The following is a 17,382-nucleotide window of genomic DNA, read 5'->3' as shown; positions in this document are numbered from 1 at the left end:
ACCTTTTCTTTTACTTTTCCTTCTTGTGATGAAGTACTTCAAAAGAATGGAAGGCTAATTTTCCAACTCCAAATAATGCCATATCACTTATCCCTGTTTTAAGAGTCCCCAACTGTATTTTAAGAAGATGAGAACAAGTATAGGTTTGACAAACTCATCAAGCCATTGTGGAGCTAAATATTGAATGTGATAAAACACAAAAATCTTGTTTACTAAATTTTTTGAATGAACTTGAGTGAACAGCAATATACAGGAGAGTTTTGTTAGACAAATCTTTAGAAGAAGAAAAAAGAAGTAAAGGGCAAATCAAAGGCAAATGGCTAATCTACATATTTGACAAATTTTGGAACTATCTTTCTAACCTAATGAAAAATGGTTAATAACTTAGGTAGCAACTCCTCAACTTCAAGACAATCGAAGCATTTTATTGCTATGGGGCCGTAAAATCGTTAGCAATGGTTGCTCCTCATCAAGTATTCTCGGATGTCCTTTCCAAAAACTCGTCTCGATTATGTTACAGTGTTCAACAACTACTCTGTCATTTCCTGTTGGTTCATCCTGGATTCAAAAGCAAAAAGTACTAGTAAAAAACAATGGTACTTATCGCGAAAGAATCTATGTACCAAGTGTAGCTTCTGAATGTGAAGAATACAGATGAGACCAGGAACAAATTTACAAATTTGAAATTGGAACATCTGCCGGATCTAAAAGAAAACATGCTTGAGACAGAGTTAATTATTACATTAACGACAAGAACCAAAAAACACTTTTTGAGGTAATATTATGTTGTTTACAATTGATGCCAGACCTAAATTTACAACAGAACATTTTGAGCAAACAGTTTATTATCCATATGGTGATAGAACCCTAAAACTAAAGGAGTTCAGGCTTGGTATACAATATCATCAAACACAACATAAAGTATTTTAAGCAAAACCAGCATCTTCAAGAGAGAGAGAGAGAGAGATTTACTCTGTCCAGGAAAACGGAGGACCCCATCCGAAATATAATTGGTAACGCATTGTAATCAATGCCAAACTTGGCAAGCAATTCATTTTTTTCTTGAGTTTGAGTACCCTGCAGAACAAAATGGTTAACATGGTCATTGGAACATCAAGATTAATCTCAATAGTGACACCTGCTTGTATCTGATCAGAACAGGATGAGAGATATGAACTAACAGGTCTACTTTATCAAGGTCAAATCAATGCTAATAGTGTAATTTGAGGTGCATAGTGGATTTCTACAGAATCAAATAATACAAGATTATACATTTAGGCTATTATGTGCCACAATCACCTAGATGAGAACTGTTGCCATTAGTGATTGAGGCTTCAATGTCGTTAGAGTTCACATAGTATGTCGGCCTCTACGTTTAACATGATCTCATCTTTGTGACAGTCTCAACTGCTATAACTAAGTATGTTTCCCAAGAGATATATGCCCGGGATAGTGCTCAAAATTAAGTGCTAGCTTGAGAGAACTAAGTGCTAGCTATGTGCTAGACTCAAAAAAGGATATTACCCAATTGTCATTTTAACGATTTATGACTTTGGAAATTTATAATATCATTTCTTCAACGTCAATATTGGGCATGTTGAAAAAAGGAAGCTTACAAGCTACTTCTGCAGGCTTGTAAGCTAGACAGATCTAGAGTGATGCAAGTGAAGCTTGTATTGGATGCTAAATTAATTTACTTTTTAATTAAACAATGATGTAAAAGAGATTAAAAGTAGGCAGAAAAATATACTTCCATAGAATCACACATTATAATAGATCATGCTACTTCATCTAAAACAAGAGACCTGCTTCATAAATTAAGGAATGAGATACCACACCTTCAGGGAGCTTTGTGCTTCAGTTCTGCTCTTTCCAGACTTAACAAGCAGCCAGAAACAAGTATTGTACTGATTGTTTATGTGACCTACAAGTCAAGGTATTAAATAAATTGTTAAAATTATACAATTCATTCTTTAGCTCGTCACCAAGAAGAATAGGTCATAAAAACCCAAATATATTTACATAACCTGATTTATTTGCTTGAAATTCTTTAAAATAACAAATAAAATATGGAATACTCACAATCAACTTGTCTCCAAGCCAAGTAATCTCGAAGAATCTCAGATGATGGATAGCAAACAGATCGGCCATCAAAATAAGGTGGTTCCTTAAACTCTTTCTCAGGGAAAAACTCTTTCCACTTCATCACATACATGGAAGAGAAAAGAGATACAATGGCAGAGACGATTTCACTGAAATGATGATCAGAAGAGCAAGTCAATATAACGACATTAAACACAACTGATTAAAAAAAAAAAAAAAAGTCAATATAACAACATTAGGTAAATTAGCTGTGGATGGCCCTCGTGCAGTTGTCAAATAGACTCATACCCTGAAACTTCAATCAATTTAACGAAAAAGCTTCGAGAAATCGTTGTATGTAAGAGATTTACTACAAACGCAAAATATTCCAGAAGTGCAGTTCCATCATTCAGACAAGCAAGCATTTGATAGAACACATTGTGACAACTCGCATTGTGCAAAAGAAAGGAATTTTCAAGATCTTTTGGCACGTTGTTCATAGATATTGCACTATGCTTTTGCAGGTTGGAAACTGCAGCTAAGTGGCATCAAAAGAATCTATGTGCTCCACGGATTCTAGAAACAGGAAGAAGAATTTGCTTCCGATGTTGAATTGGCTCCCTCCTAATATGTGGTTTTAGCTAAGAAAGGTGATGAAAGAGTTACCTTGACCGCCTCTGATACAATAGAGAATCTTTCTTCAAAACAAAGCTGAAAGAAAAATTAATCTCTTAAAATAATAGATAATAAGAAAAGGAAAAGGTTATGTTATAAGTGAATCAAAGATGTTAAATGAACTAATACCTGTATTCATCGCTCACCCCATATGCAAAGATGATATCCTTAAAAATCTCTAGCAAAGAAACCGCACAAGAGTTCATAAGTTTCAGTGCCTGCTCATCATTTGGCTTCTGAAAACCATTATCTTCACAAAACCTACAGTGGATCTCTTCAAGATCATGAAACCAGCAACACCAAACTAGATTTCACAAATTACGTGCTCAATATTTGACATGACTTTGTACTTGTGAAATTATATATAAAAATTATATATGTACACACACACTGAAACGTGTGTATATTATAACCATGATCTTGTGTCTGACATTTTCTATGGATTATTGGCAACAGCATAGAATGTCTTGAACAACTGCACTGTTGTTCCCAGGACATAATAGAAAATTAACTAGGCAAATGCTTGGAGTTTCTTCTTTAATCCGGAAGTAGAAATCTACAGACTTGATAAAGAAAATAGGCATATAAGAAAACCCAATTCCCACTGAAACATGATTATATTATCCAGAAAATGCATATTACCTACAAAATTTCATACTTGACTAAAATAAGAAACAAGAATAACGCCACATCATTTTGACATGATACGTGGGATTTGAAGCAAAAAGAATAATTCAATCTAAAGACCACCACAGACAGGAGAAAAGGTATCAACTGGGAAAGGAAAAAAGAAGAAGAGAAGGACAATAACAAATCAGCACTTCTCGGTAAGTCAAGCAAAAGGTCGTAAAAATTAGTAAAGAGAAGATCAATCGGTGGAAATAAAGGCACAAATTACCTGTGGAAATGACAGCCGTCTATCCGTACTACAACCCAAGTAGATAACATCAACCTGCTTTCAAATTGGAAAGATCTTAAATACTCTGGTTTAATCTTGTTAATCCCTTCTGCGAGCGAACCAAGTTCCTCAGTAAGGCATGAGTAGTTATTCCAGAACCTTTTTGTTGCTACATTTTCAGAGTGAATTATGACTGCTTTCTTCCTTGGTCTTTTAACAGGAGTGCCATTTTCAAGGTATTTCACAATATCGTCCACCTGTGTTAAGATGGATAATATAACTTGAAAAAGTGGATATGAAGTACCCACTTATAGTGATGAGCAAACTGCGGACTATGTCTACTCATCACAAAAAGAGTCCTTTAGGGCACATGCCATTGATATATCAAGATATAAGAGTTGCACATAACTGTTCCATGGAAAAGCACAACAATAAGATGACCTCACCAAGGCTCAGACTATGGAGTTCAATTACTACACCCTTTACCCTTTTTCGGGCGTACCACTCACCACTTAACTGCGCGAGTAGACTAATATTCATTATTTTTTGTGAAAGAACTTGCTTAAATTCTACAAAAAAAAAAAGGGAAAGGGGCCTGATTTACCCCTCTACTATTGGAAATAGTCCACATTTACCCCCTGTTATACTTTCGGCACAAATTTGCCCCTACCGTTACCTAAGTAGCAATATTTGCCCCTATTTTTAACACCAGTCCACCGTGGCAATTGTAATATTTTTTTTAAGGGAAAAGGGCCTGATTTACCCCTACACTATTGGAAATAGTCCACATTTACCCCCCGTTATACTTTCGGCACAAATTTACCCCCGTTATACTTGGTACGACTCTTACATATTATTGGCATATTTTAACCTAAAAAGTTTTAGCAAATTATAGGCCTAAAAAAATGAGCTCAACTTAACCAACTAAGTAAGCGGCAGCTAAATAATAGGGATGACTATTTTCTTATCCCTATATTTAACATAACTAAGCAAGGGGAGAGCTATATAATAGGGATGATTTTTTTTTTTTTATCCCTTCTTTAACTTGATATACATTATATGAATACAATAGGTGTATACAAATGATCAACAAACAGGTTTTATACACATTATGTGTATACCAAATCAAATTTCATATTTGATATACATCAAACACACATTATTAATTTTAAAAAAACACCACGTATCTAAAAATAAATAAATTAATATTTATGTATTGCATACATAGAATTTGAAACTTATGGAATATTTCGACACCAGTCTATGTATACAAATCAACATGTGTATAGCCACATTGACACAGTATGTTACTATAGTAAATGTATATAAATATTGTTAATAAAAAAACAAAAAACAAAAAAAAACAATTGTTAATTGAAATATTTTAGGAGATGAAATAAAAGAGGGGAAATTTGGTTGGACAGAAAATGAAATTCAAACTGTATGTGAAGCTATATTAATGGCATGATTTATGGGTTGTGGGGTACAAAGAAAATTAAAAATATAAGTTTGATTAAAAAAAACTATTGAATTCTCGTGAATTTGTGTTTGTGATAAGTTTACATTAGTTGGTAATTATTATTGGTAACGGTAGGGGCAAATTTGTGCCGAAAGTATAACGGGGGGTAAATGTGGACTATTTCCAATAGTAGAGGGGTAAATCAGGCCCTTTTCCCTTAAAAAAAATATTACAATTGCCACAGTGAACTGGTGTTAAAAATAGGGGCAAATATTGCTACTTAGGTAACGGTAGGGGCAAATTTGTGCCGAAAGTATAACGGGGGGTAAATGTGGACTATTTTCAATAGTAGAGGGGTAAATCAGGCCCTTTTCCCAAAAAAAAAAAAAAAGCTTCTCTAAAATTGTAGAGCTAGGCTTTGCTTTCTAATTTACTTTTTGCAAGAACGAAAGAGAAGAATTTAGAACAAAAAGAGAGAGAGTGTGAGCGGTCCTTAGGGGAAGTTTGTTATAAGGACAGACAAAAACAGAATTGTCTGCCCCCTTTCCCTCTCTCGTTAGAAAAAACATCAAAATCATTTAAAACCATTTCTTCTGCCTCAATTTTTTTATACTTCACGCATTCTTCATTTTTTTCCTAAAACCAATCTTCTAATACATCAACCACACACATCTATTGTTTTTAAAACAAACGGTGTTTTTCATATACAAATGCCATCTTTATCTATCTTTCAAATCTAAAAGAAAAAAGAAAAAAAAGGGGGATAGTGGCACATGCACCACATGCATATACAGATATATACTCTTCTAGGAGAAGGGGGAATGAAGGTAGCTACCTTTATCTTGATGGCACAAGATCCTTGACGAAAAATCTGCGGAAGGTGTTTGTAGTTGATACCAAACTGCTGAAAGAGTAATTCATTTTGCTCCTGCTTTTGTGTTCCCTACTTACATGTAACAACACTGTCAAGCCTTGAGTCTAGTGTTCTTTGAGTCCAACCATAATTTGAAAATGAACATTTAAATGCCCTTCAAAAGCAAGTAGATCTGAAACTTATAAAATGCAGTGGTGGGCCCAGCATCAACTCATGATTCCTAACCACTAAGTGATCTGCTAGTGGGCCAGTTAGAACCCAGTCAGAGCTTCTTCTTTTTTAGTTTATTCTACTTTTCTTCTTTATATGATTTTTAACATTATATTTATTTAATGGTCTTGGTCTTGGTCACTACCCAGTGTAATCCCACAATAGTGGGGTCTGGGGAGGGTAAGATGTACGCAGCCTTACCCCTACCTAGGTAGGGAGGCTGTTTCCGATTGACCCTCGGCAACCCTCCTCCTTTATCCGGGCTTGGGACCGGCAATGTGAGCGAGCTCACACAGGCGGAGTTATTATATTTATTTAATGTTAACTAAAATTTTAAATTGAAGAAGAAGAATATTAAAGGAAAAAATTGTAAAGAAGCATGTCACAACACATAATATTGACGAAACAATTCAAGTTTTACTCTCAAGCTTGAAACAAGTACACCACCTTAAGAATCTCTTTGGCCTCCTTTTCTGACTTTCCAGACAACACCAGCTTCCACAAACAAGTATTGTATTGATTGCTTGTATGACCTGTAAGAAGAACCAATATCCTTTAGCATCAGATTTTATCCGAACACTCAACTGCCCCAGTAATTATTAATTGGAAATACTCAACAGGAGAACTCACAATCTGTTTGTCTCCATAGAAGATATGCCTGAAGAACCTCCATTGATGCACAGCTGATAACTCGTGAATGGAATGATGGAGACGCACTTAACTCCTTTTGAGAAAAGAACTCTTTCCACTTGGTTACATATGTAGATGAGAAGAAAGACACGATAATGGATAGTATTTTGCTGCACATTGAAGTTTCTGGTCAGCTAAGAAAAATCATGAGTAGCTTCATCTCAAATGAGGAAACTAAGATTATTTTACATATCTCTCTTTTCTTTGTCTATTTAACTAAAACAAGAGGGACATTTTGTATCTTATAATCCATTTTACTTAACTCCACATAAGTCTCTCGAAAAGAAAAACATATTTCTGGTGGTCATCTTAGTGAGGAGACAAATGTGTGGACAGCCAAGGTGACCACGCCTTAAGATTCTCCTATTGCCTTCTTAAGGAAAGTTTGTGATCAATCCCTATTTTTCCCTAATACTGTTTACTATGCATTTCCTCAAGTAAGCTACCACAAGTGCCTTTAGCGATTTGGAGTTGATTTTCTTTCTCATTAACAAAATCTCAAAAATGAAAAGAAAAAAAAAAAAAAAAAAAAGAACAAGAAATACATAGCCTCTTAATATGAGTTGCGTACACATATCAAATAGATCAGTTAAAACATGCTAAAGAAGGGGAATCTAGAGACAGCGCAGACTGGTGTAGAAATGAGTGGTTAAGAGAAAGAGAGAAAGAGTTGATATATTATCCAAGAGGCATTGACAAACCAGAATGGAAAGGCTGGTGATATAACAACCCAATTACAGTCCCTCCGCGCCAGGTCAATGTATCAGCCAATTTTAAAATAAAGACAGGTTGTTGGTGTATTTTTCGGGAAACAACAAAAAAGCATGCTCAGACGATCCAAATCAAAGCAAATTGGGCATGAACAAGCAAATATATACATTATAGATAATAGAAATGATGATTCTAGTTGACACATACGAAGTCATTATGCAATCATTCAAAGAATGTTCAAGAAGCATAAGACCAGAAAAGTAAGCAAGTATAGTTTTATTGCTACTTAAACAAGAGCCAATGCAAGAGCAATGATTTTGTACTATACCAGCGATATATGAATACAAACAAGACAAAGTTCATTATTCAAAGTACTCGTCCTAAAGAGCCAAAAACAATTCTTGATACACACTGATAACAAATTCTTGAGCTATGAAATAGGTTACAAACCTTGCTCGCCTCTGGTAAAATGTGGTTTCCTTCTTCAAAACAAAACTGCATAAATCATTGCACCACATTGTCAAACTTTTCAAGGGAAATTGAAAAGGGCATAATTGTCTAATAGTCAGAAACGCATCATACCTGTACTCATCACTAAATCCATACGCAAATATAACATCAGAGAAGTTCTCTAATACCTTAATAGCACAAGCATTCATCAACTTCAAGGCTTTTTCATCATTCGGCTTCTCAAATCCATGCTTCTCTGAGAAACTAAACATATAGACTGCAAATTAGCAAATCAAATACCCCAAGAACCGAAAACCGCATACTTTTTCTCAAGCAGTAAGACTATATTAACAATATCTACCAACACCAATTGACAAGAACCAGCACTCTAATTCTGCTCCAGCTCTTGACCTGAACACAGACCTATACTTCAATAGAATTTTAACTGGAGATCTCTTGATTTCAACACATTTACCTTAATTACTAACTTAGGCTTCATTTGTAGAAAGATAAGAACACAACAAATAATGGCAAATAAAAACCACAGACATCGCATTACCTGCCAAAGTCGCGGCCATCAATTTGAACGACGACGATATTTGGGTACATTACTTCGTCTTCCACCTCAAAACACTTGACGTATTCATACTTGCTGTTCGCCATTCCCAAATGCAGCTACAATCTGATTGAAACAAAAGATTGTGTGAGGGTATAAATGTCACGAAAACCTATTTTTTCCCCTTGGAATTTCAAAAAAGCTATGTAGTGAACCTAGTTTGCAATAACTAATTGACCCATTCAGTGACCTCTCTTTCCAAAAGTTTCAAATTGTATATTTAGTTTACATGCTCGAGCCTAAATTCTATTTCGAATTTAAAATTATATTAACAAGTCCCTTAAAATCACACCTGGGAAAAAGAAGATTCCGGAGAGCATAAATAGGCGAAGGATTGTGTTTGAAGATCAATAAACAAAATGTTCTCCGCCATGGAAAAGACATAAGGAAGACTCAAACACCAAAATGGACTAGGGGAGGGAGAAGGAGCAAGACGAGGTTGTGGCTGATAGCAGCAGCAACAAGGTCTAGGAAAGAGATGGGGTTGACTAGGGTTGGGTGGATGTGAGAGATGACACGGCTAATAGGTGCATTGAGAGCGAGAGATTTCGGGTGAGAGACAAAGGCAAGTTCGATATTTGGAGACAATGAGGGCACCCCTAGATTTAAGGTGGAGTCACCATACAATGAAGGAAATAATTAGAAATCAAGTTGAAACTGAGCATCAAATGAGGGATAAACTACTGATTTCTAAAGAGCAACCACCATGACTATGTCGCCAACGAGATTAGACATGTAGACAAAATGGTCTTAAAATTCCCCTGTTGACCAAAGACATTAAATATTTGCTCTTGACCCCACTGGGTAGTTGTCGTTGTCGATGCATCAATTAAAAGCTATCAACCAAATGTCAAGGAAATTATGAAGGGGAAGGTGACACTGCTTCCTTGGAAGCAGGTTGGGCTCTCCAAACACTAATAAGATTACCAACAAGGATGAGGTTGGGGAGAAGAGAGGGGGCAAAGGAACTTCAGATATATTAGATCAACTCCAATTCCATTCAATTATAAAATAAAAAATTCTATCACAATGACAGTCAATTCAATTTAATCTTTAACAGTGATAGTCGATTCAATTTAGTTAATCACAATTATGATTCTCCAATTCAATTTAAAACTATCAAAATCAATATTCTAGGTCAATCATGATTGTTCAAAAAAAAAAAAAAAGGTATCATTTACAATCACACAAAGTTTTATCCATAATTCTCTATTGGAAAACCATGACCCTCTATCACCCACATACAAGCCAGTAGAAGCTCTACAAAGTCATCCAAAACCTACGATACCAGTTTACAATATTCAAAACCAGGTAGACGAACATGACTTCTTTAAAATCAAAACTGCAAAACAGTTGATTTGTTCATAGAGCAATAAAAGATAAATAGCAGCTACCGAACTAAGGACATGACCATCAGAGGCACAAACATGAGGAAAACACTTTCCCAGTGAATGTCGGGTAAGTGGCATTCTACATGGTTGTGTCCCCCCCCCCCCCCCCCCCACCACCACCCCCACCTCCCATAAGTTAAAAAGTTCTCATTCCCTTTGTTATAATACCAATATACATCCAAAAGTAAAACATAGTTTCAAGGAACTAATAATACCCAAGATAAAGGAAAAACTTTGAATTCAAAAAAAAAATTACAAAAAAAAAATTGCACGAACCTGACACTCCTTCGCCGGCAGAGTGCAAATTTTCGTTTTGGAGAGAATTAATATACTCTAGTACAAATTGAATAAAAGGTCGATGACCCTCTATTTTCTTTTTTTATTTTAATTATTATTTGCTTACTTGGCAAACTGAAGGATTAAACTGCGAATAATTAAGGAAAATTGATAGTAGGTTCAAAATGTTCTTTTAAGTATTACTATTGCTTAGGCCTGTTTTTGACCTTGAAGGGGTCGTTTGGCAACTGGTTGTTTGGTCAAGCTTTTTAAATTAATTTTTTGTGCCTAATGCCCTTCAAATGCACTGATCTTTAATTTTTACCCCTCAGATTGGTGATCTTTAATTTTTGTCCCTTTCGCCTAATACCATGAGATTTGGAGTTCGAATCCCGGCTCAGTGAGGTGTTTAGCCAAGCTTTTGACTCAAACTCTGCCTGATCAGGTAGAGTTTGAAACTTTACCCGAAGGTAGCAAAATTCTACCTTGCGAATCCAAACTCTACCTAGCAATTTCTTTTTTAAAAATTTTTGACTAAGCGAGGGTTCGAACCAGAAAACAAGTGGTTCTAGCGAAGGGCAAAAATTAAAGACTATCAATTTAATGGGCAAAATTAAAGACCACCCCAAAAAAAGGGCATTCCTGCAAATTGCCCTTCTAAAATCAGCTTATTTTGAAAAGTACTTTTTGTGAGAAGTCGACACTTTTGAGGAGCAATTAGCATTTGGCCAAGCTTTTAAAAAGTGTTTTTAAGTGTATTTTTCTCAAAAGTGCTTATGGCGAAAAACTATTTTTTTTAGCTTCTGAAAAACTGCTTCTACTACTCCCCAAAAGTACTTATTTTCTCCCAAAATCTTGATCAAACACCTCACTTTTTTTTTAAAAAAAATAAGCACTTTTTGAAAGAAAAAAAAAGTACTCTTGCAGAAAATAAGCTTGGCCATTTGGTAGCTAGTAAAGAGACACCTTATTAATGTATTAATTTATGCATACTTATACCACGTTTGGTAGCTAGTTAGAAAGTAAGTTATTCATGTATAAAATTAGTATGATGTTTGGTTTGCAATTAGAAACCCGCATAACTAATACATGTATAAGTTATGAGGGAATCTATGTATTAAATTATGCGGGGTAGAAGATAGAATTACTAATACATGAATAAAAAGTTGAAATGACAATATTACCCTCATCAATTCTCACTTAAATGCTTTCCTTTTCTAAACAAATATTTTTATATTATTTTTAATATAATATTTTATTATGATATTTTAATATTTTGTAAAAAAATATACATAATATTTTTATTTTAATTATAAACAAATATTTTAAAATTAAAAAGTTTATAATATTTATTATAACTTTTAATATAACAAACCAACATTCAAAGAAATAATTTATGCATAACTAAACCATGCATAAGTAAACCCTGCATAACTAATACCTTCATAACTAAAATCTGCATAACTAATACCTGCATTACTAATACCTACATTATCTACATAATCCTAACCAGCTACCAAACGACCTCTAAGTTTGTTAAAAGTGAACATCTTTTATCTCCTTAATATATTTATCCAATTCTGATTGTTAAATTCAATTGAACAATAAATATTTAATGGGAACCCACATTTGGAAGTATAAATTATGTAGTTTATCGTATTTTTGATCTATTTCAAGAGTCTTGTGCAACCTTTTGACGTGCAATTTCAATTATTTTTTGTGTTTTGGTTGTGTCTTGTGTAGCTTTTTATGTAGCCGCCTCTGAAATATTGATAAAAATTTCTAGAGTTTGTTAAAAAAAAAATCTATAATTTCAGTTAAATTTAACGATAGAGTTTGGTAAATAGTTGATTTGGAGACGGAAAGTGTGTCACTTTTGACGTACTTAAACGACCAAAACTGCTCAGGGTACTATAGTTATCAAATATAAGGGACCACTTTTGTCATTTTCTCACAAAAACTCGCTGCTCTCAACAAATGGCGTCCTTCCATATTAGCCATTTTCTTCTGCTTAAGAGACCTTGTTCGCCTCTATAGGCTTTTTTGCGTTCTACTCTTTTTGGATACTAATTGAATTTTACTTTGCTTAATATCTTCTTTTTCCTGAACTTTTTTTATTTTGGTTTACTTTGTTTGCTACGGGTATTTGAAGGAATCAGTTCTGAGCAATGCCTAATTTTTCCTTTTCAATACATCAAAGAGCCAGCTACATAGAAATAAAAATCTAAGGGTAGGATGTATTAGTGATGCCGAAATTAGTTATGCTGACATTATTTTTTTGTCGATTGTTTCGTTTGTTATATTAAATGAATAGGGTGTATTAAAATAGACATAATACTGAATGAATAGGGTATATTAGAATATTACTACTTAATATAAGTGCTAATGTGAGGCTTTTCTCGTCCTCACATTAGTATTTGTACAATAAGGCTCCTCCACGTGGTTGCTTTACCCCACATATTTTACTTTTGCTCTGTTTCATTTTCTGATAGCCATTCCACTTGGACTTTTGTAATTGGACCATATTGAATACTCACACTATATATCTTATCTTTTTAGTGGACATGTCCCTTTATAAGTACTGCCTCCGTTCGTTTTTACCTCATAGGCTCAAACTAAAAGCATTTTTTGCTACTTGCCTATTTTAGTTTTTTTTTTTTTTTTTAAATTGCCTTTATATTTAAGTAACTACATAGAGTATTAATAGTCAAGCTTAAATTTTCAAAGCATAACTAATAAGGGTAATTAGTATGTTTTACTCCTAAAAAAAATAATTATGCAACTTTGGAGTCACAGTTTCATTTCAATCAGAGCATATATTAGATTTTTCTAATTAGTACCTCGTATTATTTTCTTTAGGTGTGTTCGGTATAAAGGAAAACATTATTTAAAAATGATTTTTAGGAAATTAACTGCGTTCTTACTTATTTTCTTGTGTTCGGTAAGTAAGCAAAAAATATTATTCTAAATTTTTTTGGTATAATCTAGACAAGTACTATAGGAGATGGGGGTGTGATGGGTGGTGGGGATGGCGGCTACGGGGGATGGGGTACTGAAGATGAGGTGTATTGGAGGGAGGAGAAGACACAGGGAATGTCCTTTGTGGAACTTGATTTTCCTCATTTTTAAAGATCTTATTTTTATAGAGAAATGTTTTTCAAAAATTTTTACCAACCCAACAAGAAAATATTAAAAAATATTTTTCTCCAAATCAAACACACTCATTATTTTTTTTAAACCTCCAAAGTTTTGATTCTTTAGTGAATATCGAATATTGTGTCCCCTTGTATTTGTTAATTCTCCTTCAAAACTTCATTCCTCATAAATAATTTGTTCTTTAAAAATTATTCAATAATGACTAAGATTTTTAATCTCCAACAAGACATGATTAAAGTGCCCCTAAATTAATTATACAATAGAAAAATGTGATATAAGTTACATTTTTGTAATTAAATTTCTGTTTTTATATCATGAGCTAAGCTCGGGCCTCTTGCAACTAGTATGAATAATAATTATTAATGACTTAATGTCATGGTTCAACCAATTCGATGCAACTATGAATTAGTCAAATCAGTGGACCGGCCTTGAAGGTGTAAATCATAAGAGGTAACTGAAATTCCATGTACCTTTGTTCCAATCAGTATTGCAGTTGATATATACCGATGAAGTTAGGGGGAAAAAAAGGTTCAAACTTTCCAAGAATTTTAAGTTATGTACATTTATACCTTCCCATACAACAAAACTTCAGTGTCTTATAATAATTCATATACATACAAAAGGAGACACCTAAATTTCAACAAAGTAAATATTAGTAGTAGTACTTTCTCTTATATTTCAACCAAACAAATGGCTAATTATACATGACATTCAAAAGCAAACTTAATTTGTCAATTTTTTCTAGTCTAGAGAAGTGCCAAAAAGAGGAAGAAACCAACAAGAATGTTAAGAATTGCATCCAAACCAATTCTGACACCAGCACTCTCCAACCCAATAGGGAATAGACACGAATCAATAGAAGCATTTTTCTCCACAATTTGTGCCAATCCATCAAAAACACAAGATTCCACATCTTGACCGTTCATTTGGTAATACATGTTGAATGCATACGAAACATTTCCATCAGCATCCAATTTGTTGCATGATCCTCCATATGACATTGCTGTACAATCTGACCTAGAGCAAGCATACTGTACGCTCGAAGGAAGTTTACCTATACAACAATGACAACAACACCTTAATCTCGAGCAAATTAATTAGAAACGGTTTTATGTTAAATTAGCAAAATTAACCAATTATTTGTAATTTATACACCATAAAAGATTGTGGTGGCATGGTAAATTTCCTCCATCCTAGCCCAGAGGTCATGAATTCGAGCTCGGGAAGGCAGCTGGAACGAAGTCATCTTTGATAGATAGCGTTTTATCCCAAATGGAACTTTCGGCGTGAGTCCCAATTAATCAATCCTTGAAGCAGGTACTGGACACTCAATGGAAAACCAACAAAAAAAAAAAAAAAACAACCTATACCAAACTTACTCAGAATTAAACGGGTAATATTATGACCCGTTTGTTGACTTGACCCAACAGATTGAACTCAAAATGACCCCTCAAACTATTAGGTTAAAAACAGTCAAAATAGTATAACCAACGGGTTGAAATGCAACTGAAAACCCAATCATATAATATCAAAATTTGAAGTTTGAAAACTATCTGAGGTTAGAAGAACTGAAGCTAATAATTTAAGAAAAATACGTTAACTTCCACTTCTTTTTGTTTCGAAAAGCAAAATAAAATAGAAGAGATTGGGTCATGCTGGGCAGATTGAGTTATATTATTTAATCCATCTAGACCTAACACCATCTTCACCGAGCAAACTTTGAACAGGTTGGATCATGAACCATTTTGACCCACCCCAGTTTGACTCACTCCACACCCGTTTGCCCACATCTACCTATATGAATTATCCTTATTGTCCATGTTATTCCCTTTAAACATATCTAAGTCCAATATCACAAAAATAAATTAAAAAAAGTACTATAAGTTGGAAATTTACCTATATCTTCAGCATATTTGTTCAAAACGCACCATTTGTTCTCCAAGTACTTAATATTCTTTGCACCAACTGGCATTGTCTCGTGTCCTTGCCCTGATAAATCCATTGCAAACTTAGGCTGTCCATCATACTTAAATATACCCCAATGACGTTCAAAACTTCCTGGTGCAATACTCTTTTGGTTCTCATCTGTTAAACTAAAAAGATAATACTCAATATATCCAGGGTATAGTGGTGTTCCCTTTTTGGTAGCCATTTTCTTGAAAAATCCACTATAAAATTTTTTAGCCAATGTCACATTTGCATACAAATCTCCATCTGTTGGCCAACCAATTTCTCCAACAATTACTTTCACCCCTTGACAATTAGCTTTCTTCATTGACACTACTAACGTGTCCAAATTCGCATCGAACATGTTAGTGTATGATATTCCATTGTCACGTACAGGCTTCGATTGACCATCGAAAAATGCAAATTCTATAGGGAAATTTTTGTTTTCGTGTAGACTAAGGAAAGGATATATATTTACGAGGAACGGAGCATTATTGTCTTTGAAGAAACGGCAAATCTTCTGCATCAGGTCTCTGATGTCTGATCGAAAATTACCTTGTGATGGACCTGAATTACCGGACTCATAAACATCGGCGTTTTGTGGGATGGTAGCTTTAATTTTGTCACCAAGGCCAGCTGAATTAAGGGCCTTTTGTACATTTTGTAAAGCTGGGAATGTAGATTTCATGAATGAACCATTGTATGATTTCAAGAATGGTTCGTTTCCAACTGCTATGTACCTTCATGCAGTTGACATATTAGAGTCAGAGTCAGTCCAGGAAAAAAAAAATTAGTGACAATTGTTTTAGCAGGTTATCTATTACATTTTACGTGTTACTAAAGCATTTATTATAAACCGTTATCTTCAATTATTTTTAGGAGATCTGATAGCAGAGGTGGGGCCAGAAATTCTAATAAGGGGATTCAAAAAATATTACACTAGATTTTTCTTTCAAAAAATGTTGATATCATTTTATTAAACCCCTTCACTATCTCGCTACCTGTCCCTGATAGTGTAAAACTTCTTTGATACTTTTAAGGTCTATATGTTTAAATTCACAATAAGGTGGTACACTTTTGGTATTACGAAATCAATCACTCCCTAGATCCTTTTTATTTATCTCTTTAGCTAAAAAAAATTGGTCCAAACTAATTTTATCACTTTAGAAATCAAGAAATCATTTATTGTTTTTTCTCAAATCTAGCTTTGCGCCAATAAATGCATCCATACAATTTTGTAAAACGTCTTACCAATCTTCAGGAAAAAAAATTAGGAGAAGTAACGAATAATTTAGTCAGATAACCCTTATGATTGATGTTATTAAATTATTTTCTCAATGAAAATCATCATATTTTTACATACTATATCATTTGAAAATATTAAAGAGATAGAAAAAGGGCGCTTACTTTATATTAACACCTCCATTATACAAATGTGTGCTGACGTTATTTTTCACCCATTCCTTGGCAAAGTCATAATCATCTGCAAATTTTCCTAGTTGGTTATTTGGGATTCCAATCATGACCTCAATACCAGTACCAGCAAAGTATTTGACAGTCCAATGATCAGAATCAAACAGTTTGACCTTATCAATTTTGTTATCTTTGAGCATTTGTACAATTGTTGAAGGCTGCAAAGTTTGTGCAGCTTGTGTACCCCAATTGACACCCAGGCCATAGGCAAAATTACTAGTCGATAGCGCCAAGCAACATGCCCATATCAACATCTTAATATGAGCCATTGCTAGTGCTTATCACTAGCTTTTATATACGTGCGTTGATTATATTCAGTATGAATAATGCTTATAAGAAATGAATTAAAATGTGTATAGGCTCTTGAGAAAAATGATGAAATGTGAAGGGGGTTGTGGTTTTTGAAGAGAGAAATGTGAATGAATGAAGTTGATGCAATTTTATTCAAAATATGAATGCATGAGCTAATGTCAA

At 34.1% G+C, this 17,382-nt stretch overlaps 2 protein-coding genes across 7 annotated transcripts; both read right to left on the bottom strand.

Annotated features, from left to right (window-relative positions):
• Nucleotides 1-180: 180 nt before the first annotated feature.
• Nucleotides 181-10,513, bottom strand: LOC132613545 (tRNA(His) guanylyltransferase 1-like). 6 transcript variants are annotated; one of them, XM_060327608.1, is made up of 14 exons: nt 10,333-10,513; nt 8,609-8,731; nt 8,182-8,313; nt 8,050-8,094; nt 6,829-6,998; nt 6,646-6,731; nt 5,950-6,057; nt 3,656-3,912; nt 2,887-3,018; nt 2,749-2,793; nt 2,083-2,252; nt 1,839-1,924; nt 973-1,077; nt 181-558 (listed from the first exon to the last, which is right to left on the bottom strand). In XM_060327608.1, the coding sequence occupies exons 2-14, from the start codon at nt 8,710-8,712 to the stop codon at nt 406-408; spliced, it is 1,593 nt and encodes a 530-aa protein (XP_060183591.1). In that variant the 5' UTR covers nt 8,713-8,731; nt 10,333-10,513; the 3' UTR covers nt 181-405. The 6 variants fall into 6 exon arrangements, with proteins under 6 accessions (XP_060183591.1, XP_060183592.1, XP_060183593.1 ...); XM_060327609.1 differs by lacking the exon at nt 10,333-10,513 and adding an exon at nt 10,060-10,079; XM_060327610.1 differs by lacking the exon at nt 10,333-10,513 and adding an exon at nt 8,411-8,460 and having other exon boundaries at nt 8,609-8,939.
• Nucleotides 10,514-14,024: 3,511 nt separating this feature from the next.
• Nucleotides 14,025-17,325, bottom strand: LOC132614609 (glucan endo-1,3-beta-glucosidase 8-like). The gene is made up of 3 exons (XM_060329105.1): nt 16,843-17,325; nt 15,385-16,175; nt 14,025-14,542 (listed from the first exon to the last, which is right to left on the bottom strand). The coding sequence occupies exons 1-3, from the start codon at nt 17,175-17,177 to the stop codon at nt 14,235-14,237; spliced, it is 1,434 nt and encodes a 477-aa protein (XP_060185088.1). The 5' UTR covers nt 17,178-17,325; the 3' UTR covers nt 14,025-14,234.
• Between the last annotated feature and the right edge of the window lie 57 nt (nt 17,326-17,382).

Source organism: Lycium barbarum, chromosome 10 (genome assembly GCF_019175385.1).
Source record: "Lycium barbarum isolate Lr01 chromosome 10, ASM1917538v2, whole genome shotgun sequence".
Classification (NCBI taxonomy): Eukaryota; Viridiplantae; Streptophyta; class Magnoliopsida; order Solanales; family Solanaceae; genus Lycium; species Lycium barbarum.
The sequence above is the reverse complement of the archived record's forward strand: the minus strand, read 5'-3'. Positions and strand labels throughout refer to the sequence as shown.